The sequence below is a fragment of the Leucoraja erinacea genome, chromosome 3, assembly GCF_028641065.1.
Source record: "Leucoraja erinacea ecotype New England chromosome 3, Leri_hhj_1, whole genome shotgun sequence".
In the NCBI taxonomy this organism is placed as follows: domain Eukaryota; kingdom Metazoa; phylum Chordata; class Chondrichthyes; order Rajiformes; family Rajidae; genus Leucoraja; species Leucoraja erinaceus.
The window spans coordinates 94921565-94947199 of record NC_073379.1 but is presented as its reverse complement, the minus strand read 5'-3'; the positions used below and the strand labels follow the sequence as shown (position 1 = coordinate 94947199).

At 43.8% G+C, this 25635-nt stretch overlaps 1 protein-coding gene across 3 annotated transcripts in view; it reads right to left on the bottom strand.

Annotated features, from left to right (window-relative positions):
* Positions 1-726: 726 nt before the first annotated feature.
* Positions 727-25635, bottom strand: part of fbxl17 (F-box and leucine-rich repeat protein 17) — a 544870-nt gene continuing 519961 nt past the window's right edge. For all 3 annotated transcript variants that reach the window (XM_055633232.1, XM_055633233.1, XM_055633231.1), the window contains one exon: positions 727-2566. In XM_055633232.1, coding sequence (XP_055489207.1) covers positions 2429-2566 — 138 coding nt within the window. In that variant the 3' untranslated portion in view covers positions 727-2428. The remainder of the gene's footprint in view (positions 2567-25635) is intronic.

Here is a 25635-nt window from a genome sequence, read left to right as displayed (position 1 = left end):
GATGTGCTAACTGTTTTTTTCTACTGGTTTTTTTTCCCTTTCTCCTTCCGCCCACAATATTTAATATGTAAAAGAATATGATTCTGTTCTGTTTATAGTTTGTTTGTTTGCTTTTTGCACAAAGTCCGCGAGCATTGCCACTTTTCATTTCACTGCACATCTCGTATGTGTATGTGACGAATAAACTTGACTTGACTATGGAGGTAGTTGGAATAAATCGGTTAGATGTTTTCAAAAGGACATTAGTTGAATGAGATGATAGATAACATGAGGGCTGAAGGCCTGTGATGGAATAGACAAGGGTGAAGACATGCTTAAAATGTGAACTTAATGAGAAATTGGCATGTTTCTGTTCTTTGTTTGTTTTTCTGACAGATAGTTTACTGTGCTGAGTGGTCTCTGAACTTTGTTCCATAGTTCCAGGTTACTACCAATAAAATGAGTCAGTTACTCCATGATGCTCAAGGCCTCTCACTACACCTTGAAGAACAGGAACGGCAACAAGTGAAGGACCACTCGGTTGTGAGATTCCCAAGGTTTAGCACAAATGCCAGGTCATTTTTTAAACTATTCAGAATGGAAGGATGCCGGAGTGTATCTGAATAGAAAGTATTCCCTGTTGTTCTTAACACTGAAACAGCAGTCTTTACCCGTGGAACTGAACATGTGTAATGTTGGTTGCTGTGTGATGTAGGCAAAGCATAAACCGAGACTAAAACCTCTTACACAGAAAACACTCTTTGTTGGTGAAATCTTCAAATTAAAATCATTCACATTAATTATTGACTCCAAAACTCAGATACATTTGAAGAATTTAACAGAAAGGTGCAATACTTAGAAATGGCTGAATCTTACATAAAAGAGACAACTCTGCAAGACCTGAGAAAATCAATCTAATTAAAAATTGACAAACCTATTTATCACGAATGCTGCGGTTTTGAGGCATGGCCCATGGAGACTTCCAGTTAGATACACCATATTGCTACTGTCAGTTGTCTCGATTTGTTCCGTTTCAGTATGGACTATAAAAAGGTTGCCTTTACAGTTAAATTGCCCTTTCTTTTTCCTTGCTACCACCTCCTCATTTTTAGCCGAGTCAAAGAACTTTGAAGCAGATCATACAACTGGCCTGTTCAATGTATATTTCATAACAATTGCATATATTTAAAACACGCACACACACATTAATAGACAAATAATTTTTACGGTTCCTACATTTTTCTGTGAAACTATTTATCTCCAATGAACCTTTAACAAATTAAACAAATTTGATTTCCACACTGCATATACCTCTTCCCTTAACATCTGATGACGTAAGTTATTCAGAAAATGTCAAAACATAATGAATTATCTTATGTAAGCAAGAAGAAACTGCAAACTTATTCTATATTCTGGATCTCTTTGGTCAAAACTGGACAAACGACAGTTTATTGGTATTAGGATTGTAGTTTTCTCACTGGATATGGTCATTTAAAGCCGTCTTAAACAACACAATAATCCAGTGTTATTTTGTCAATTTTAATTAGTACCCTCGGTCACTTTCTTGTGTTAATTAATAAAGTGTTCAGGCACAATATTTACAACAATTTTATAACTGGCAAAAATTAGTTTTATTTAGATTTTTGTATTATAAAAATTATGTCCTACACAAGCTATTTCTGAACAACTGTGTAGGTGAAATAAAACGTAAAAACAGTAACGAAGTACATCAACATTATTGGACCTGCTGGCTACAGCTAAATCTGGATTTGGGGGGAAAACACTCCATTGATTCTTCTACCTACAGTAAAATCATTGCTATTCTTTATCATCAGTAGTAATTGATTATTTCATGGATGAATAAAGCTTAATAAAATGGAATTCAGATTTTTAACCAAGCTTATTAATAAATGAGATGCAATCTCAACAGAGATTAACAAAGAGAGGAGTTGTTAAACAAAACTATAACCAGATGAAATTAACAGATTATAGTCATATTTGAAAGTTCGCATTACATCCGTTAGGGACTCAGATGTAGCAAAATGCAGAAAGTATGTTGTAGAAAAGACATACTGTTTACTTTAAACTAATACATTGCAGAAGATTTAATTACAGCTGTTTCAAAGACAAAATGACAACTGGCGTCAAATAATTCATAAAATAAACCCACTTGGGTTAAAAACAATACCTGCTGTCAATTATTAATGTTCCTTTAAAAATAAACTCCTTCCATGGATATCTAAAAATCCATGATTTGAATCTTTAAAGGGAAAGGATTGTCAAAACAGGAACAGAAAATGGAAATGCATTGTCTTTTTTGTGGTTATTAATTCAGTTCGACACAGCTTATTATTTTTGTGATGGTCTCTTGCAACCACTCTTTACTGTATTTATGAATTTGAGACTTACAAGAACCACACAATTAGTTTACACAAAATAGTTCTCAGCATTATGATGCTGTTGATGTATTCGGAATCCATCCCATCTGATAGGCTCGTTCCAGTGTCCGCTTGCAGTCTTGCATCACAGTGCTGAAGGTGATATGCGGGTATTCTTGAACGAGACGTTCTACTGTATCTTCATTCACCTACAAAACAGATTTCAACACAGAAAAATATTAAACTCTTGTTTTTCCCTCATGTTTCATCTCTGCTCTTGCTGTGATGTAGATCTCGAGGGTATCTTGTGCAGGTGGTCATACTTCAGTTACAAACTAGACACCAATTGTAAGGAGCTGCTTTAGTGCAAGGCCATGGCCCAGTCGGCTCTTAATCACATCAGAAATCAGCATGTGCGTGATTTCCATTGGGGTAACTGGGCCGAAATTAGTATTGAATATCTTGGCTGACTAACTCTTCGGTAGTGTGACAGCATTAAAACTTGTATCTCCACTGCACTCTGCCCAATGTCAGCTTATGGCCCTGTCTCACGGTGCGAGTCCACCCACGAGTGATCCCGAGTTTAAAACAAGTCAAAACTCGTGGTAATCACGTCGAATGAACGTAGCCGGAACGTCGGAACTCGTAACGCTAACGGCAGGTACTCGGGAAACTTGTTAACTCGTGAAAATCTTTTCAACACGAGTCAAATTTACTCTTGAAGTAAAAATTTGAAACTTTTAAACTCGTTGTAAGAACGTAGTAGCCCGTGGATAACGTTTCCAAAATTCTGCTGCGTCTTTGTGTTACTCCAGCACTGTGTGTTCACTTTTTGTCAACCGGCATCTGCCCCTTCTTGTGTATGACATAATTTCTATCCATGGCAGTTGATTGCCGCTCCCTTCAGTTTCCCAGGGGGTTGGGACGGGACTGGAGTTGGGTGGGAAAGGTGGGGGGGGGAAGGAGGAAGAACAAATATGAAACACCAAAAACTGACAGCAGAGATGTCTTTGCTATACCGCTACAATAATCAGACTATTGGTACGCTGCCGTTTCCTTGACTACGGTCATGTGAAACGACTCTTGTACGTTTAACATACCGACGATGTCTCACAGTGAATCTCACTCTCTCAAATTCGCAGAGAGACACGAAAAGCTGGAGTAACTCAGCGGGTCAGACAGCATCTCTGGAGAAATGGACTAGGCGACTGCAGACAGCAGTCTGAAGGAGGGTCTCGACCCAAAATCTTGCTCATTCCTTTTCTCCAGAGATGCTGCCTGTCCCGCTGAGTTACCCCAGCTTTTTGAGCCTATCTACGGTTCAAACCAGCATATGCAGTTCCTTCCTGCACCTCTCAAATCTGTGCCATTATTCAGTACTACAATTTTTGTTTTATTTTACTAATTTTGGATAATATCTCCCCGATCGTTGGTCGTACGCCTCTACCCCACCCCTGATGCTTTAAGTGCATTTGTTTTTTCTTTTACCTCCGGGAAGAAAAAAAATCAAATCCAGGAGATCTGGAGCAGTTCTTGGATATAACAGCGAATGAAGAGAAATTGGCGGGTTATTTAGAAATTAATCCTTAAAGTAACTCGTTGGATAAATGAGATCGTCACTTGGCAGCATCTTCTCCCCCCCCCCCCGACCCCCTGGGAAACTGAAGGGAGCGACAATCAACTGCCACGGATACAAATTATGTCATACACAAGAAAGGGCAGATGCTGGTTGACAAAAAGTGAACACACAGTGCTGGAGTAACACAAAGACGCAGCAGAATTTTGGAAACGTCATCCCGTCACCCACTCCTTCTCTCCAGAGATGCTGCCTGTCCCGCTGAGTTAAAGAGTGCCCACGGTAGACTCACGAGTCACAACGGTAAACTCACGGGCTACTACGTTCTTACAACGAGTTTAAAAGTTTAACATTTTTACTTCAAGAGTAAATTTGACTGGTGGAAATCTTTCATCATGTCGAAAGATTTTCACGAGTTAACAAGTTTCCCGAGTACCTGCCGTTAGCGTTACGAGTTCCAAGGTTCCCGCTACGTTAATTCCATGTGATTACCACGAGTTTGATTTGTTTTGAACTCTGGATCACTAGCGGGTGGACTCGCACCGTGAGACGGGGGTTTTAGTATTTTAACCAATGTGATGAGACAACAAATTTATAATATTGGCAGGCCTGCAAAGTGGGAAATAAAACAAACCCATCAGATGTTTTTGAAATTGTTTCTAAATTCCACGCAACCAAACAAAGAATATTCAAATCTCAATGACAGAAAGTCTGTTGACACTGTTGTATTCATAAGATTTTTTGCAATGGCTTGAAAATCGCAGCTTACTGTCCATTGCAATTTATGCCACATATCTACTCACCCAATCCTCATTCTTTCACTGTGGGATCTGAATATTTAAATCTTTAAAATATTAGTTCTCTGAATTCCAGCCTGCACTGAATTCGTCCAGTAACATAACTCTAACATTAGCAAACCCATGTTAGGTTTTATACAATTCAGCATTAATGTATTTATTTTATACATCACTTTTAATGTTTGCCTGCCTATTAGCATATAATTTAATCTATTTATAATCTTAAAAATAACTGACAATTAATAATGTTGATGCATAGTTTACAGCCTGCCCCCTGGAGAGGCCATACAATTAACTGTTCATCTAAGTTGAACAATTTTAACAACTCAATTTACAAAGTTTAAAATAGTCTTGCCAATGTCATTAAAGCAGCGTTCTTAACATTTTTTAAACCATAAAAATTAACCTTCTCTGAAATGATATCGTGTATGGAATTGCATAAACCAAATGGCCCTCACAACTGTAAAATATGTCATTTTATAAAACAAGGCTGTTGCAAGGGCACCCATAAACCAATCCCCAAATCCCAGGCTTTGGATTGTTTTACCACCTTTACTTATCTTTGCTGACTCTCTGCCAAAGCTTCGTACACAGAATCGTACACTATGGACATGGTTCTGGACTGCTCAATCATGTTCGTTGGCATGTCCGTGCCCCACGTGGAAGAGACCCATCCAAAATGGCAGCAGAAGTGGCACACAGGCAGGAAGTTGCAGTATGAAAGTCCTCAACATTGACTCCAGGACATGAAGTCGCCTACGATCAGGTTAAACATGGGCAACAGAGCTGCCTCCTGATTAGTGTATATTGTCCTCCCTCAGATGATGAATTGGTGTTCCTCTATCTTTAACTATCCTTCGATGAAGCATTGAAAGTATCAAAGTTACTAAATGTATTCCGGGTGGGGGTCTTCAATGCTTATTGCCAAATGTGGCTTCATTGCACAACAACCTAGCCGACAGAGTCTTAAGGGCCTGTCCCACGAGCATGCAGCAAGCGCAACCAAACCGGAAGCAGGGGCCGCGCGGAGGTCGAGTGATCCCCGTATAGGGCCTGTCCCACCAGCATGCGACTGAATGTGGCGAGCGCGACCAAACCGGAAGTGGGGGCCGCGCGGAGGTAGAGTGATCCCGTACGGGTTGACGTGAAGTTCGAGTAAAGTCCGCGCATGACGTACGGCGTCAAGCCGTTGCGTAGGGCGTCGAGATGCTGCGTACGGCATCGAGGCGCTGCGCATGCCCGTCGAGGCGGTGCGTACGGCCATAATGCAGCTGCAGGCCGGCAGGCCGTTGCCGCGCGGAATTTTTGAACAGTGTCAGTTTTTCGGAGTCACGCGCGATGTCAGGACCAGCTCCGCACAACTCCATATGGCTCTGGCGATCGAAGTGGGACTGGCCCCGCGAGGCCGTATGGCTCAAGCGACCACGTTAGGTCGCGCTCGCCGCATGGAGTCACATGCTGGTGGGACAGGCCCTTTAATGCACAGGTCAGATAGGGTTTGTTGCAGGTAGTGAGTAATCGAACAGAACAAAAACACATTTCCTCATCCTCACCACTCTAGCTGTGACATATACATTTGTCCATTACACTCCTCTGTACAACAGTAGAGGTAGAAATGTCTTTATGGAGACAAATTGATACCTTCATATTGATGATACTTTCCACCATCGCACAGTCATACGAGGCCCTTCATCCCATAACCATCAATGTACACTCATTCCATTATATATTCACAAGTTATTGAGGTAGAATTGGGCTATTCAGCCCATCGAGTCTACTATGCCATTCAATCATCTCTGATCTCTGCCTCCTAATCCCATTTTCCTGCCTTCTCCCCGTAACCTTCAACACTCGTTCTAATCAAGAATTTGTCTTTTTCTGCCTTAAAAATATCCACTGACGGCCTCCACAGCCCTCTGTGGCAATGAGTTCCACAGATTAACTGCCCTCTGGCTAAAGACTATATTCTCCTGACATACCCATCAATTTGCCCCCGCTCCCCACCCTGCCAGATTGTATCACTCACCTACACAACAGGTGCCATTTTCAATAGACAATCAACCCGCATGCCACAGGGATGTGGGAGGAACTCTTTTCACCCATTGGGTGTTTGGAATCTGGAACATATTGCTTGAGTGGATAGTAGAGGGAGGTATTCTCACATTTAACAAGCTGGGTGATCATTTAAATCACCACTGCAGAAAGTGCAGTTAAATGGGATTAGTGCAGATGGGTTCTGGTTCTAAGCATTGATATGGTGGGCAGAAGGGTTCATTTCTGTGGCACATGATTCTGTGCTGGAAGCAACACCATGCTCACATGAAAATGAAGACTTGGTCGCCCAGTGAAGCAGGTGCTAAACCCGCAAAACAGCCTGCGATAGACAACGTTAAGCCATCTCACAACCAATGATCAGCTCTAATCAATGCAATCCAACACATCTAGTCATGAACATGGTGGAAAGTAAAACAGTTAACAGGAACAGGTAAAACATTGTGCATTTACCGTATTTATCTTAGAGTTGCATTGTTGGCTAGAGTGTGAAGGCTGAAGCTCAGCTAAGAGTCAAACAGGGAACGGAAGTTTAAAGTGATCTCCTTCACACTGACAGAGTGGCCAGATAAACGGACCACTCGGTTCTAAAGGTCAAAGTTAGTAGCAAGGCTTGATGACAAATTGACTTGGGTCTTAGAAACTAGAGTAGGCTATTTAACCCATTAAGTTTGTTCTGACAGTCAGTTATATCATTTCTGATTTGTACCTCAACAATGATTCATATCCTTCAAAATGCTACTGAACAATCCATCAATCTGGGGTTTGAACATTGTAACTGCTCCAGCCTAAACAGCTTTAATAGGTTTCCTGATCCCTTTTTTGAACAGCTTGTTCTGATTTTGTTTTCATGCCTCAGTTACTTACTTCTTCGAAAGAAGAATAAACGATTTCGCAATTAGAATAATTAACTTTTCTGCATCGACTTACCATTTCAAATATATCAATAAGAGTACCTTTCATCAATCTCAGCTCCAGGAACTAGAAACCAGGTTTATGTCATCTGTCATCATCATTTTACCCTTTACAGCCTAGTATGAATCTAACCTATATTCCTTCCTAGGTTAATAAATCCTTCCTGAATACATTGTGCTGTAAACAGGCCAATGTGCTCCAAAAGATATCTGACCAAAGCTTGGTCCGACTGAAACATATTGGCCCTCTTGATGTATGGTACAAAGTATTTGCTACTCATCAATAGCGATGTGAGATGTTCAAGCTGATGATGGGTTGTCAAAAGATAGATTGGAAAGATAAAACTGATGCCACGCCGCATGGAAAATAACATTACGCCTGTAGATGCTGCTAACTGATGGACATTCCATGGGTTAGTAGGTGGAGGGGGCATGGATCGACAATTATCCAGTGGTGCTGCAGAGGCACAAAAATAATCTATTGCTGAAGCCATGTTTGGAAAATAAGAGTAGGACTAAATGTACTGTCACATTCGAGGGCATGCAAGTATAAAGGATGAGATTTGGACCAATATTTGGAGAGCACAGATAGATCGATACTGGGCTTTGAATACCCATTTCATTCTGAGTGATCAACTTTCAAATTTCCTTCATATTTTAAACTCAATTTTCAGGGACTGAAATGAGGTCAATGTAAATTATAGAAGAAATTCAAAAGCAACTGGCTTTCAATATATGTGTTCAAGAAGGAACTGCAGATGCTGGAAAATCGAAGGTACACAAAAATGCCGGAGAAACTCAGCGGGTGCAGCAGCATCTATGGAGCGAAGGAAATAGGTAACGTTTCGAGCCGAAGCCCTTCTTTAATATATTTTATATATTTTAATATATTTTATATATTTTAATAAAAGTAGGCTGCGATCTCACTTGGCTTGGAGTAGTTTTAACTCATTTATTTTTAAAAAGCGGAGTAATTTGGCTTTAATATTTTTTTTCTAAATACGAGGTTGAACTGACACAAAAATCATTAATTGAAACAATCTGAATTATATCCACAATATAGAATATAATGGCACAATGAAACAACAAGACAAATTCCGTCCACTTTTCACATCAAGAACAAAGATACTTCAGAACATAACAGTAGGTATGGTTACAAACCTCTAAGATGCAAATGAACATGTTCTGAGAACTTGGAAAAGGAACTGCTTAACACATCAATACTCATGACTCATAAGATTCTAATTCCTTAAATGTCAAAAAAAAAAAAATTGGACATAAAATACATGTGAAAGCTGGAAATATAAAATCACCGGTAAAATTAATATTATACACAAACACGTCCAGCCCACAACCCCCACCCACATCACATCCTCTGGGATCATAATTATCCTAATTGGACAATTGAAGAATGTTTTTAAACCACTCTTAGAATTATTTTTTTAAAAATCACATATCTTATGCCAAAATATTTGATGTATAAACAGCCCGATAAACCATAAAACACAAATGGATGAATTCTTAGGCCTTAATTTTTAGTTTAGTTTAGAGATACAACACTGCGGGTGCATTAGCAGTGATAGATTTAATTGTGGCATTTAAAAGATAATTGGATAGGAAAGTAAAGAATTTACAGGACCATTGCGATAAGGTCAGGGACTTTGACTAGTCAGATAGTTGTTGTTGTGTAGAGCCAAAACTCAATAGGCCAGATGGTCTCTTTCTAGGCTGGAACTTTTTCTATAACTAATGCAGATCTCAGGCAAATCTTTCTCAGCCCTCACACATCCTGCCATCATCTCATGATTAGCATAGATGACAAATGTTATTTAATTCAATCCAATCCATCAACTCAAATTAAGTCAGCTGCCCTCTTCCCCCATTTTAGGTGGCTTTACCACTAAATTAAGCATGTCAGATAATAGTACCTAAAGTAACAGGGCAATTCCTTGGTGAATTGCAAATTGACAATCATTACCAAAAGCTGAAGGCTTGATATTTATGATTTAAAAAATATTTTCAATAGTACAGAATACACAGTTAATGGATTAACTCCAAATGCTTGTGTCTCTACTCTTAAGTTTGCATACTGTAAAGATAGTACTATTTTCCTTACGAGCAAAATCACGTATTGTTCAAAATCTATTAGCAACATTGAACAATAGATTATATCAAGTATTTCACTGTAAAGCCGGTCTTTATTTCTAAAAGGAGATATTTAACTGTAGCTGCTTATAGAAACATGATCATTTAAAGTTACGGTTATCAAATGTTTTTCAAGTTTCAAATGCTTACAAGAACAAAATAAAGGACCACTGGACCATTCAGCATCTATTGGGCCTGTCCCACTTGGGCGTCATTTGCGTGACATCCCAAAAATTGGTTGGCGCGTCGTAACTCGTGCGTGGTGGTGTATGCAGTGACGCGCGGTAGCGCCCGCGCCCCAGGATTTTGGGATGCTCAAAATACTCACATGCGTGATGCGCAAAAAAATGGTGGACTGCGGGGGTGATGCGCCATTGTGTATGGCTGCTCCTCCTGCAGTCCATCCTTTCAGCTTTTTTTATTTTTATTTTTAGTCCTGTCCGTACAAAATGTTTATTGGAGGTCTTCTTTTATGTGGTGGGTGGGGGGAGGGGAAGGGGGAGACTGTTTTAATCCCAGTCCTACCTGGCTGGAGATGCGGTTTTCTTCCGAACCGCTTCTTCGTCCTCTCTGTGCGGCCTACCATCAAGCTGGAGCAGCGCTGGAGCGGCGTTTCCTGCCGGGACTGCAGCTTCGCCGGCGGTGCAAATGCTGGGACACCAACATCGTTGAGCTGCGGCTGCAGAGCGTCCAGCCGCGGGCGGGCGGCACTGGATTTACAACACCGCGGGGCCTGGTATCCGAGATCGCCAGAGTCAGAGGTCCGGCCAGCGCGGCCTGAGAACTTTGGACATTGCAGTCTTCGGGGAGGAAGCGGCCGCTTCAGTCCAAGCCGCTGAAGAATGTTCACCCGACGCCGATGATCCAGCTTCGCGGCAGAGGGCCTGAAAACATCGGGTTGGCTGAGGAGGCCACATATAGACCCCGACCTCGGGTGGACTATGAGGGGGAGAACTGGATATTTTTAGTGCCTTCCCTCACAGTGAATTCTGCTGTGGGGGGACGTTTCTTGTTGATTTCTATAGTGTACTGTTCTGTGTCTTTTTTTTATTTTCTCTTTTTTATTTTGTATGGATTTATTGACATTTAATCTATTCAATTAGTTTAATCAATCTCTGTAAAGCACTTTGGTTCAAAGTGATTTTGTTTAAAAGTGCTATATAATTTTACTTCGGAGTCACGTGAGGGACTCCATGAAAGAAACCCGCTACGACGCATGCGTGTCATATCGCATACACGCATTGAACGAGTCAGAAGTGGGAGAGGACGTCTCCCTAGAGAGAATGACAAGAAGCTGCAGGAGCTGGAGGGAGACTGCAGAAAAATTTGCAGCCAGGCCAGCAGCAGCAGCAGCAGCCGTTAGCGCGAACCCTCCGGAGGGGATTCCCAAACGGCTATTTTTAGCACAGAACAGCTGTGCCCGACGTCGCTCCCCGCACCGGCAAGATTTGACTGTTGCCGGGCGGGAAACAAAGCTACACGGCCCGGGAAGTTTCTAGACCAAGTCGGGTCTATTTTTAGATGCAGTCGTTAGGCGCTCCGCAGCTGATTGAAGCAGCTGCACCACCCGGGGAGAGAGAGAGCTGACATCGGGAACAGCAGCCCATGGACCTGCGCTACGGGGTCTGTGGGGCTGCGGGAGGAAGGACGTTCCTCCCAAAACGGCAGGCTGAAAACCAGTACAGGTAACAACAAATTTCCCTTACCTTTTTTGGTGCTTTTTCCAGAGTGCTTGCTGTATTCTGAAGAGACTGGTGTGTTGCTGAACAGCAGGGAGCCACCTAAGGAAGGCAGGCCACAGCCACAGGTCGTTACTGGTGGGATGCTGAACAGCAGGGAGCCAGCTACTGATGTCAGTATAGAGCTGAAGGGCTGCCAACACAGAGTTTGCTGTTGTTTAATGACCAGCAGCAGGCAGCAATAAATGTCGGCACCAGCATCTCCCAGATGGGAGCGAGTGCCAAACTTCACCCTAAATGGGTAGAGGTGCCCGTGAGTACCAGGATCATGGGGAACGGTCCAGTGCCCGTAGGCATGGGGACGGGCTGTGGGATATACCGCGTGCGACTAGTGCCCGAGAGCACAAAGGTCGGCAGGAGCGGTCCCATATATTAAGCACCCGCGACGACGAGTGCCCGAGAGCATGTAAGTCGGCTGGAGCGGTTTGCTGGAGTAAAATTCTCCATATTGGCAGGCTCCGGGATTGGAGGTAGCCACAGTGGGTAAATAATAATATAAGTCCCACAGCAGTTTCCCATATGGGCTGCATGAAATGTCGGACGCCTCTGAGGAGGGTATGGAAGGTCTGACGGGGTAAAGCCTGAGCAGGTGATGGAGCCACTGTCCCCTATTGAAGGGGGGGAAAACAACCTGCCGAATATGATGAGCAGTACTGCCAGCAGAACTCACGGAGAATGATCTCGAGAGGATGGCTGTGAGTATTGAAGGACTGTGTGTCCACCCATCAACTTCAAGCTAATATTTTGCTGAAGTGTTGGCAAGGCTTCTATACCCCGGAATATTGTGGTGCTCTTAATGTAGCCATTGTTACAGGTGCATTTGCAGACATGTTGGGAAGGCCGTTAGGAGTTGGGAAAATCCGTAATACTCTGAAAGGTCTCATGGCGGGCATAACAGCTTTGGCCCGCATGTTAAATAAGGTGTACAAAATTAGTGACCACAAGGATGCCATTAGCACTATTTTTTTGAAATGTGCAGTTTGAAGGGCCATTAAGCCAGCTCTAGATCCTAGTTCGCTATACTATGTAAGCAAAGGGCTATAGACCCCGTTATTTGGGGGGGGAGACCTGTCTAAACAGGTAAAGAATTGGCGAGGAGGCTTGACTTTGGGGCTGATTAAAGCATCCAAAGGTTATCTGGGGAAGACATTAACCTCATGTGCATCCTACGAGAGGTAGTGTTTTTGTAATTATACTACAAAGAATTGGGCAGAGGTACCCAGCAGCAGCGTCCTGTTTAGGGTTTGGCCAGGACGACCACTGTGGAGATGCAAAGTAACATTAACCTTTAGGCTCTCCACAACCGCATATGAAACCAAGAAAAATAACTTGGTTACCAACAATACCATGGAGGTAGGTGAATTTGGGGCTCCAGCATTAATAGGGAGCACGGAAGTTGGAGGGATATTGCAACTTCATGTTGAAGCGTGGTGTAATATATCTATGGACAGATATATCCTTAGCAGTTTTAAGGGATATCTGATAGAGTTTCTACACAAACAAAACCCTCCAGTACAACATATACCGGACAGATATACATGCTGGTAATGGAATAAACCAAACCTGAAAAACAGGATTTGTCTCAAATATCTTTATTAGAAATAAGAAAGATGGGGGTGCCGTATTATTATGGATTATCAATACTTCACAATGTTGTGCAATATATTCATTTTCAAAATGGATATTTTTAGCAGTGCTAAAGACTTAGTGTTCAGCAGGCTACTGTATGGCAAGTATTAATCTTTAAGATCCTTGCTACTCAATATCCAACAGGGGGAAAATTTTAAACCAGCGTTGGGACTGCTGCAACACCAAAATCATAGAGTAATGGTATAGTTGGATGATATCCTTATTGTGGGAATAACTTATGAATCGGCATGTTAGCCAGTGGTTGCCACTATACAATTGTTTGAACAGCTGGGATTCATTATCCATCCACTTAAGTCAAAATTGACACCATTAACACATTTAATATGTTAATGACTTTACTAATATGGAAAGCCACAGAGTTTAATGGGCGCATATATTATAGAGGTCATTTATTTTGGCCAAGGGAAAAATGATAGAATCTATAAAAGAATTACAATGTTGGGAACACAATGTTAAGTATTGCTCCAAACCCAATAGTTATTCACAACCCGTCTGTGCTATTACAAACAGATGCCAGTGCAATTGGTTATGGTACAACTGATACCATCTCGAGCTATGGGGGAGATGGAATATATAAGAAGCTAACCTACATAACACTAAGGGTTAGAAATGTTAAGTGCATTTCATGGGCAAAAATCTTATTGCTCAGGAATGAAACTGCAGCATGGTAGATGGTAGATAGATAATACCTCGGTGATGGCATATTTAAGTCATATGGGTGGAAAGATATCACCAGTTTGTGAGGAATTGGCAAATTAAACTTGGGAATGGTGTGTCCAAAGGAATATTTGGTTATGGGCTACGTATCTACCAGGGATACTAAATCAGTGGCAGACACCAGGCCACGAAAAATTATTGGAAGTACTAAATGGATGTTGGATAGATGGTATTTGCTAAAATCAGTAAAGTAGGTAAGGCCGGATATTAGAATTGCATCCGGGGTTAAATCACCAGTTACCGAGGTATGTATCATTGATACCAGATCCTGAGGCAGAAGCTACAGATGCTGTTTCACTGCACTAGGGGAGGGGTTTTCATTTATGTATTACCTCCTTGTCTAGTTATAAATTTGGGGTACGAAGGGACATTCAACAGGAATCGGCATTGGGGAGGTCTTAGTACCCGATTGGCTTACCCAACTATGGTTTTCCCGGGGTACAGGACATGGTGCTGGAACTATGTATAACGGTAGACGTAGTCCTAAGTTGCTGGTGCATCCAGTAACTGAGGATAGCTATCCATGTCATAGAAAATATTGATTTAGTAGGTTGTAGACTCTATAACACCGCTATGGGACATGGGGCTATCGATAGAACTGTGGACATGATCACAGCAGCACGAAGAAGGTCTACTCTATAACAGTATTTAGGTCATATTAAAATAGACTAATTACTGCCATGAAAACTTTCTGGACCACAGAAATAAGGATGTTCCGGGGGTGCTACAGTTGCTTACCAGCCTGCAATATGGAGGACTGTGTTTCAGCACTGTGAATAATGCCGAAAGTGCATTGTTAAGTTATTAATGGCAAGAAACAGTAAGATAACTATATTTGGAATGTAAGTGTGGCTTTGATCTTGCTAAGGAATTGGTCGCCGGCTACAGCATTAAATCTGGATAACTAACTAGAAATGGTAATGCTGATAGCGCTAGTCACAGTGCATAAGTTCCAGTTATTGCTAAAAGTAAGACTGGATGGCTTCACTATTGCGGCACGAAGATTGAGGTTTGTGATCCAGGACCGTATTATTAAACAAAATAGGCCAGGATTAGCAGGGCAGGTCATAGAATTGATGGCCTACCCAGAGGACAATGCCTATGTATAGTAAAGTACGGTTTTGTTATACAGTAAGCAAAATAAGGCTATCAGAGGCAAGGAATTGGCGTTTAATCAGCTATAAGATACTGTACCATAGAGTGTAACTCAGACCATTTTGCGGTGGCTGAAATATGGGATATGATAGGCGGGAGTGGACAATAACATATTTAATTCTCACCCCACCAGGGCTGCAGCTACATCTGCAGCAAAACGCCTTGATGTATCCATGGACCAAATCCTCAGGATTGCAGGATGGTTGTTGGAGAATACGTTTCAGAAATGTTAACAAACCAGTTAGCAGTATGGGAACGGTTTTTCGGGGAACAATTTTTAAGTTCTGTATGATAATTTATCCCTGAAGAATACAGGGTTATGATTTGAATTAATTCGATATTATTTATCATTTCCATTAAATAATTGGTATGAATGCTTTGAATATAATTAACAATTTCTCTCTAACTACCAAGGCAGTTGTGAAGCATGGACTCGTTTCCACGGCATGAGGTCACAGAGCTTTGAAATCTTTCATGGAGTCCCTCACGTGACTCCGAAGTAAAATAGTAAGATTAAACGAGAACTTACCAGTTTGAAGTTTGATCTGTATTTTATGAGGAGGAACGTTGAGGGAATACATGCCCTCCGCTCCCACCCTCATAGGGTCAAATCTTAAGCTGGTATCTCTTTGATAATCTTGCTATTTTAGGTCAATATAGGGTATCTGTGACCTCACACCGCTGCTTTGAAGGATGACACGCATGCGTCGTAGCGGGTTTCTTTCATGTATTCCCTCAACGTTCCTCCTCATAAAATACAGATCAAACTTCAAACTGGTAAGTTCTCGTTTAATCTTACTAATAAACATTATTATTATTATAAATGACGCCCAAGTAGATCGGGCCTTTATGTCTTCCATATCTGTGTCCCAGATGCAGATTGATCAATACAAGGTTACCAACTGTGAACACTTTGTTAATCTGAGTTTAATAATATTGAGTATCACATAGTTGGTAAGTTTCAAGTAGATGGAGTGGTAACGTTGGCATATGGTGTGCTAGCTTCATAAGTAGGGGTATAAGATCAGGAAGTCATATTGCCGATTAATAAAACTTCGATTATGCCAGATTTGGAGTATTGTGTGCAGTGTATGGGGTGGTCACATGTATGTATGTACGGGGTAGTCACATGAATGTCAGCCCTAATGCAAAGTGGTTTTAGCCACTGAGCTCGGTTTGATGGAAACTATGAGGATCAAAGAACAGGAAGTACTGACACTTCTGAAAAATATAGAAGTGGATAAGTCTCCAGGTCCTGGCAGGATATTCCCTAGGACATTGAAGGAAGTTAGTGTAGAAATAGCAGGGGCTATGACAGAAATATTTCAAATGTCATTAGAAACGGGAATAGTGCCGGGGGATTGGCGTTCTGCGCATGCTGTTCCATTGTTTAAAAATGGTTCTAAGACTAAACCTAGCAATTATAGACCTGTTAGTTTGACGTCAGTGGTGGGAAAATTAATGGAAAGGATACTTAGAGATAATAAATATAATCATCTCGATAAACAGGGTCTGATTAGAAACAGTCAACATGGATTTGTGCCTGGAAGGTCATGTTTGACTAATCTTCTTGAATTTTTTGAAGAGGTTACTAGGGAAATTGATGAGGGTAAAGCAGTGGATGTGTCTATATGGACTTCAGTAAGGCCTTCCTTATAAATGATTCCAACAAGAGGACACGATTTGAGAATTAAGGGACAGACGTTTAGGGGTAACATGAGGGGGAACTTCTTTACTCAGAGAGTGGTGGCTGTGTGGAATGAGCTTCAAGTGGAAGTGGTAGAGGCAGGTTCGTTTTTATCATTGAAAAAATAAATTGGATAGTTATATGGACGGGAAAGGAATGGAGGGTTATGGTCTGAATGCAGGTAAATAGGACTAGGTGAGAATAAGTGTTCAGCACGGACTAGAAGGGCCGAGATGGCCTGTTTCCGTGCTGTAATTGTTATATGGTTATATGATCCAGTACTGTTGCTGGACTCAGTGGTGGTTTCAATGCCAATACTGGAGGTCTGATTCACTGGCATTGTAAGAACATATCAAGAGTCAAGAGTGTTTAATTGCTATATGTACCAGTGTGGCGGGCCGAGCCACTTTGGCCTTGAACTGCCGTTCATCGAGCTCGAGCACTCGCTTGGACCCGACGTGAACTGGGCCGACCAATCAACGCCAACCTGGGTGGTCAGCTGATGGGCTGCAGCGGTTCACTTTACAGTCAACAAGTTCACACACCTTGCCGTTTTGTACTAATTGTTGAGCTGTCCATTTAAATATTAAACTGAGTGTTTCTACAACACGTGAACCTTTTCAGTGGTCACCTGGACAATCCAAAACGGCCTCTTTTGGATTTCATCATGCCTGGAGGGGCCAACCCAGATCAGCAGAACGCTGTTTCACTCAAACTACCCACCTTCTGGACATGTCAGCCCCAAGTGTGGTTTAAACAAACCGAAGCCCAATTCCACATCCGCCAGACGTCACCAAGTACGACTACGTGGCCAGTGCGCTGGGCCATGAAACCGCCAGGCGCCTCATCGATTACCTTCGGCAGCCACCAGCCAACAACAAGTACGAAGGGTTCAAGATGCTTCTCAAGGATACATTCGGTCTCTGCTGCCGTGACAGGGCAGCAAAAACCCTGCACATGGATGGCCTAATCCACCGCTAACCGTCCGTGTCCGTGAACGAAATGCTCGCCCTGATGGATGGACACAAGACCTACCTCTGCCCGAGGACATCCCCCTACTCCTCGCGGCTGACGATTTCACCAACCCCCGATGGCTGGCAGCCCGTGCGGACGTGCTGTGGCAGGCCAAACAGCAGGGTGAAGCCACCAGCAGTCGGGTGGCAGCTGTGCCTCGGCAGGTCATATACGGGCGGTCCCAGTCGTCCATGAACGACACCAGCAAGGACAAGTAGTGCTACTACCACCAAAGGTGGGTATCCGAGGCTCGCCGATGATGACCACCCTGCACGCATCTGGGAAACGCCTCGGCCGCCCGTCGGTAGTGGCAACTGTGCTGCCTAAAAATATCGCCTCCTCTACACCTGGGATCATCATTTGGGGTGACGTTTCCTCGTTGACACGGGAGCGGAGGTCAGTGCTTTGCCCCCCCCTCAGGCACCGGCACGCGTTCTGGAAAGAGGGGACCTCCCCTGACCGCCACTAACAGCAGCAACATCAGAACATACAGAGTCCGCACAATCCCGCTCAACAACAACTCCCTGTCCCTTTACCATCGTCGGCGTCTCACAACCGCTGCTGGAGGCTTTCTCCAGTTGCACTTCCTTCTAGTCGACGCGAAAGGACAACTTCTCGTCAATTCTGAGATGTTCGAGTCGATCGCCTTGCGTCACGCCGTATTGACTGCGCCCCACGTTGGCTCGGTGACCTTCTCCGACGAGTACTCCAGGATCTTGGCCGATTTCCCCGACATCAAGACTCCACAGTTCACAACGGCCTGCCCCAAGCATGAGGCTGAAGCACGAGAATGGCCTGGCCACCAACCTTGCCAAGTATCAGTTTGGCCTCACTTCCATCAATCTCCTCGGCCACCACATCAACCAGCAAGGTGCGGTCCCGCTCCAGACATAGGTCGAGGATATTCGCAAGTTTGCCAAACCCTCTACTGTGATAGGTTTGTCAGCATGGTAAACTTCTATCACCGCTTTGTGCCAGTAGCCGCCAGGATCATGCAACCGCTGTTCACCGCCCCGGCCAACAAGACAAAAGAGCTTGTTTGGGACAACGCGGCCAGGACCGCATTCGACAATTCCAAGGATGCTTGATTCAGATTCAGATTCAATTTTCTTGTTAATTTGAGATGTTCGAGTCCATCGCCTTGCGTCAGATTGACTGCGCCCCATTTAGCTCGGTGACCTTCTCCGAAGAGCGACATCTTGGCAAACGATTTGACATCAACAAAAACAGTTCAAGTGGCCAGGGGGGCTGAAGCACGAGAATGGCCTGGCCATCAACGAGGCCAAGTTCAGTTTGGCCTCACTTCCATCAATCTCCTCGGAAAGACAGCAACCTCGACCTGCTGCGGTCCCGCAACAGACCGGAGGTCGGAGGGTATTCGCAAGTTTGGTGTGAGAGTTTGTCAGCATGGTAAACGCCTCTCCGCAGAGAGCGCCTGCTTTGGACAGACTCAATGGAGGGGAGCGTGGAACCGGTGATGCGTTGGGCAATTTTCACCACCCTCTGCAATGCCTTCCGGTCGGAGACAGAGCAGTTGCCATACCATACTGTGATGCAGTTGGTAAGGATGCTCTCGATGGTGCAAAGGCAAAGGCAACGATGCTGGTACATCCACGGGCCAATGCACCAACAACTCTCATGGTCAACGCATCTGCCAACGCCATGGGCGGAGTGCTGGAACAACTATCAATGGTAGTTGGCGGCTCCTTGCCAATTTCAGTCGTCACCTGAGACCCCCCCCCACCAAGCAGAAATACAGCGCTTTAGACCGGGAACTCCACGCTCTCTACCTGGCCATCCAGCATTTCCACCACTTCCTCGAGGGCAGGGATTTCTCAGCTTTCACGGACCACAAGCCACTCACGTTTGCCTTTGCCAAAGTGTCTGATCCTTGGTCAGCCCGACAGTAGCACCACCTGACCTACATCTCAGAATACACAACTTGCATCCAGCACATCGCAGGCAAGAGCAACCAGGTCACAGACGCATTGTCCCGTACCGCCATCAATGCCATCTATGCTCTGGCCCCAGGTGTCGACTACACGGCCGTGGCAGTGGCCCAGCAAGAGGATGAAGAGACACTCGCCTACTGCACCGCCATCTCACGCCTGCTGTTGTAGGATGGTTGATTCGGGCTCGCTGACACCGCACTCTTCTGCGACGTGTCTACGGGACCTCCAAGACCCATCATCCCCGCTGGCTGGCGCCGCCGGATTTTGGACAAGGTTCACGGCATAGCTCACCCTGCCATCCGGACAACAAATGTACTGGTGGCATAAAAGTTAATGTGGCAGGGGTTGCGCAAACAGGTCGGCAACCGAGCCAGAGCGTGCAACGCCTGTCAAACCTCCAAGATTCAGCGACACATCAAGGCGCCGCTACAGAACTTCGCCCTGACACACCGCCGTTTCGACCACATCCACGTTGACATCGTTGGAACGCTGCCCCCATCCACAGGTGTCGCCCACATCCTCACCATCGTGGACAGATTCACGAGGTTGCCGGAAGCTGTCCCGCTCTCGGATACCTCCACTGCGACCTGTGCACGTGCCCTCGCCGCCCATTGGATCGCCCGCTTTGGCGTGCCGGTGGACATCTCCTCCGACAGAGGTGCGCAGTTCATCTCCGAGCTGTGGTCAGCAATGGCCCGGCTACTAGGCACTAAGCTACACCACACAACGGCCTACCACCCGCAAGCAGACGGCCTAGTGGAACGTTTTCACCGGCACATGAAGGCATCCCTCAAGGCACGGCTCATGGGCCCAGACTGGATGGACGAATTGCCGTAGATCATGCTAGGTATACGCACTGCCCCAAAGGAGGATCTGGCAACTTCCTCAGCTGAGCTGATGTACGGCGCCCCGCTTACGGTCCCAGGGGACTTCATCTCGGCGAAGGGCGGACATCACAAACCGCCCACGACCATGGTGACGTGTTTCCGCGAGAAGGTGGGCATGCTTTCTCCAGTTCCAACACGGTCTCACAACCAGGTTCGTCCCACCCGAGTATGTCGTCCTTTGCCGAGATTCCAACCCTACACCACTGCAAAAGCCTTACAAGTGACTCTGAAGAGTACTGCAAAATGACGCCATGGGTTTCATCATCAACATGGGCGGCAGACACGTGAATGTCTCCGTGGACCATCTTAAGCAGATGGAACAATCCTGCAGCAGTCTACCATCGTGACCAAACCCGCCCCCAACTCAACCAACTGCAATCCCGAACACAGGAGACACGTACACAAGATCAGGCCGCCTCACTCGACAGCCCAACCGCCTCCAATACTCTGGTTCTGGTGGGGGGGGGTCATGTGGCAGGCCGACCTGGCGTGATCGGGGCCGACCAATCAATGACGACCTGGGTGGTCAGCTGACTGGGTGCAGCAGATGACGGAGGTAGTCTTCACTTCACATGGTGGCGTGGGCCACTGATCATATTGGCTGCCTTTATGAGGCAATGCCCCCTATAGATCTCTTTGATGGTGGTAAGGACACCACCTGTGACTGCGCAATGTCTACCACTATCTGCAGCCTTCTTTGTTCCTGGTCTTTCGAGATGGCCTAATCAGGCTGTGATGCAACAAATCAGTATGCTCTCGACTGGAGAGGTTCGATAAGAGAATTCGTGCACCTGCCGAATCTTGCCAATCTTCTAAGTGGAGGAGTTGATGACGTTACTTTATTAATGCATCTGTGCTGGGCCTAGGATAGATCTTCAGAAAACTGCACGCCCAGGAATCTGAACAGTTCACTCTCTCCATCGGCATACTGTCTTTCAGGGCAGGTTTGTGGATCCTCCACTTTCTACGCCTCGACCATTCAATCAGATTTTCAATCTCCTTCCTGTACTCTCTCTCATCGTTACCGGAATTCGTCCAACAACGGTTATAATGTTGGCAAATTTAAAGATGGCTTTGGAGCTTTGTCTAGCTACACAGTCATGGGTATAGAGAGAGCACAGAAGAGGGCTGAGGACATGGCTTTGATGGTCATCGAGGAGGACGCTGGCAATCGTACTGATGATGAAGCGGTCAAGGATCCAATTGTATAAGGACGAGCAGAGACCCACTCCTCCCAGTTTGGTGTTACATATGGGGGGGGGGGGGGAATGATGATATTGAACGATGAATGAAGTGATTCAATGCAGAGTGGAGAGGCAGCGAGATCGCATTCCCTGTTGATCTGTTGTAGCGGTAGGTTAAGTGAAATGGGTCCAGGTCCTTACTAAGGCAGGAGTCGACATGTGTCATAAACAACCTCTCAAAGCACTTCATTGCCATGGATGTTAATGTCACCAGTGGGCAGTTACTGCTGCGTGTCACCTTACTCCTCTTGGGCACTGATTTATGTCCTGTTAAAGCAGACGGACCATAGTAACGAGAGGCCATAAAAATGATTGCACTTGTTCAAAGTGAAAAATCACTGGCAAAATCATGAATTAGGATTTTGAAGATGTGATTTTTGTTGACCTGATTAGGTGGAAATTTATTAGGTTTGAATGCTAACAAATATTTGTTTTTTAGTCAGTCACAAGATAGTAATTACATTTGACAAAATACCTACTTTGTTGCTATGTTGGAATAAACCAGAAAATGGTACATTGACCATATATGAGGGGTGGAAGGGATGGAATCATGCTTTTATTTTATGGATGGGCTTGCCATGACAGATGGTGATAGATGCTCAGATAATTGCTTCTCTCAATGAAATCAGAAAACGAGTTCCACTAAAGGCTAAACCCAAAGATCAAAAAGACATTGATACTGGGATATATAATGCTGCCTGATAAAGGAGCATGTAATCATTTCTATATAATTATTAGTGATTCCAAAAATACTTCATTCTTCAATGCTGACATTTGCAATCTAGGATGTGAAAAAAAGTGACATTTGTTTTAAACTTTTTTTTTCACTGAGGATTTCAGATGAGAAATGAGGACTTGCCGACACTAATTTGATTAACAATGCATTCTTTTGATGATTTTTTATGGCTCTGATCATGCCATTCTCCTTCTATTGTGGCATCCTTGCCTGGAGCAAGTGGTAATGAATGGAGTCATACAAGTGCGTGGTTTCACCAAGCCTTGAAAATGCTCTGATCTTTCACAGACAGAACAGTTAAAAAACTCTGAAATTCTGATGCAGCTGAACTGCAAATAACACAAAATGAGTAGAGACGCTGACTTTATAATGAAAAAAAAAGAAGAAAAATATGAAGCCCAAAGCACATATTAATTGTTATTCAGTTGTGTTCTCTAAATCCTCCAGGCTTCTGCTTCATTTCAGAATGTACTCCTTCTCCTGTTTAGCTTTACTGGGGAAGCTATAACATTCTCCAGAGATGCCTTACCTTACCTACCTTATACTCTGTATATTTTATTTTACACATCCTAACTAATGTTGGCTATATATGTGAACATTTATTTCAATTTTCACAACTCAATTAAATGACTACTGAGTCTGAAGAAGGGTTTTGGCCCAAAACGTTGACTATTTCCTTTGCTCCATAGATGCTGCCTCACCCGCAGAGTTTCTCCAGCACCTTTGTCTACCTTAAATGACTACTGATTTATCTTCATTAGTTAAATCATTTAATTTATACGGCTATCACTTCAGTTTGAATCTTGGCCAAATTCCCGAGTTGGAAACTATAAAGGAACAGATCTCACTATCCTACTTACCCCCAACCCTCCCCCCTCACCGCATGGAGTCACTATACCCAGTCCTCAGATGCTTGCACTTTCTTTGATTGGATGGAGAGTGCTTCTCACTTCTGCTCTCGGCACCCACTTGCTGATTGCTCAATGCTGATTACACCAAGGGTGACAAACGTACACTCCTTCCAGGAATGAGTAGGTTAACCTATGATGAGCGTTTGGCGGCACTGGGCCTGTACTCGCCGGAGTTTAGAAGAATGAGGGGGGACCTCATTGAAACTTACAGAATAGTGAAAGGCTTGGATAGAGTGGATGTGGAGAGAATGTTTCCACTAGTGGGAGAGTCTAGGAGTAGAGATCATACCCTCAGAATTAAAGGATGTGCTTTTGGGAAGGTGTTGAGGATAAATTTCTTTAGTCAGAGGGTGGTGAATCTGTGGAATTCTTTGCCACAGAAGGCCATGGAGGCCAAGTTAATGGATATTTTTAAGGCAGCGATAGATAGATTCTTGATTAGCACAGGTGTCCGAGGTTATGGGGAGAAGGCAGGAGATTTTGGGGGGGGGGGGGGGGGGGGGGGGGGGGGGGGGGGTAGGGGGGGTGGTCGGAGGGAGAGATGGATCAGCCATGATTGAATAGACAATTGAGTGGACTTGATAGATATAGAAACATAGAAAATAGGTGCAGGAGTAGGCCATTCGGCCCTTCGAGCCTGCACCGCCATTCAATATGACCATGGCTGATCATCCAACTCGGTATCATGTACCTGCCTTCTCTCCATACCCTCTGATGCCATTAGCCTCAAGGGCCGCATCTAACTCCCTCTTAAATATAGCCAATGAACTGGCCTCAACTACCTTCTACGGTAGAGAATTCCAGAGATTCACCACAGTCCTAAAATATTTCCCCCTTATCCTTAAACTGTGACCTCTTGTTCTGGACTTCCCCAACATTGGGAACAATCTTCCTGCATCTAGCCTGTCCAACCCCTTAAGAATTTTGTAAGTTTCTATAAGATCCCCCCTCAATGATGGGCCAAATGGCCTAATTCTATTCCTATTCCTTCTAACATGAGAAAACCTGGGTATTGAGCCATGTCTTGTTTCAAAACTGTAATCGATTGTAACATATTTAGAAATATATCTGACATTCAGAAACTTTAAAAATTAAAAATGGAGGTAAACCACTAAATAAAGTACGGTAAGAACATAAATTGTAAATAAAAACACAGAAATAATTAAAAGCATTAAAATAAAGCAAAAATAATTTTAGGAAGGACTGATCTTCTCTAATAAACATTGAAATGAATGAGATTTTCACTTCCTGCACAGGATTTGCATGGTGATTTCTTCCCATTATTCCAGAACCACAACATTACTTGTGTCAGAATGAACTGACAGATTCAGCCCCAGATTTATTGGTAAATGCTGAACTTCCACATTCCACTGCACGTGCACAAGTATGGGACCCTGCTGGATTGAATGGACGAATACCAACGTTTCTGATCACTAGGAGCAAAGTTCGACTGATTCTCAAAGGTAATTAAGTAAAATTCCAAGGTTTCTAGATGTCTGCACATTGCCACAATTCAACCAAGCCAGCTGTTTTTTTTACACATGATATTTCCTTGCTTTCAGCAACACAGGCATTTGTGCCTGCAATTATTTTAACGTGACTGAAAAATTAAACTCATGATGAGTGGTGAACAACTTCTACTATTTGAATTACAGATTGTGAATACTTTCATGCGAGCCAAACAAACTAATAAGAGCAGGACCAATGGTAAACTATTGCTCAGTACTAAAGCTACCTATATGTGTGGTTTCTTTTAAACACATATTAATTAACTTACAAATTGACATAACATTCTGCATATTTTACTGTTCAACACTGGTTATGAGCTTCTTGGGCCCTCTGTGACCTATTTGCATAATATAACATACATGATTGGAGCAACTGGTTTTAATTTTATCCAAAAATGATTATTTTGGTCTGTTCAACAAGACATTACTCATGCCTTGTGTATATATAGCAGATTCAATAATTACACGAATGAGCAATTCTGGTTTAAAATAATATGCCAAGGAAACTGGAGTTTATTTCTTTCATTTCTTCATCCATCCTCGTGGCCTACCAGCGGGCTTGGAGCGCCGTTTCCTGGTGGGGACCGCCCAGCA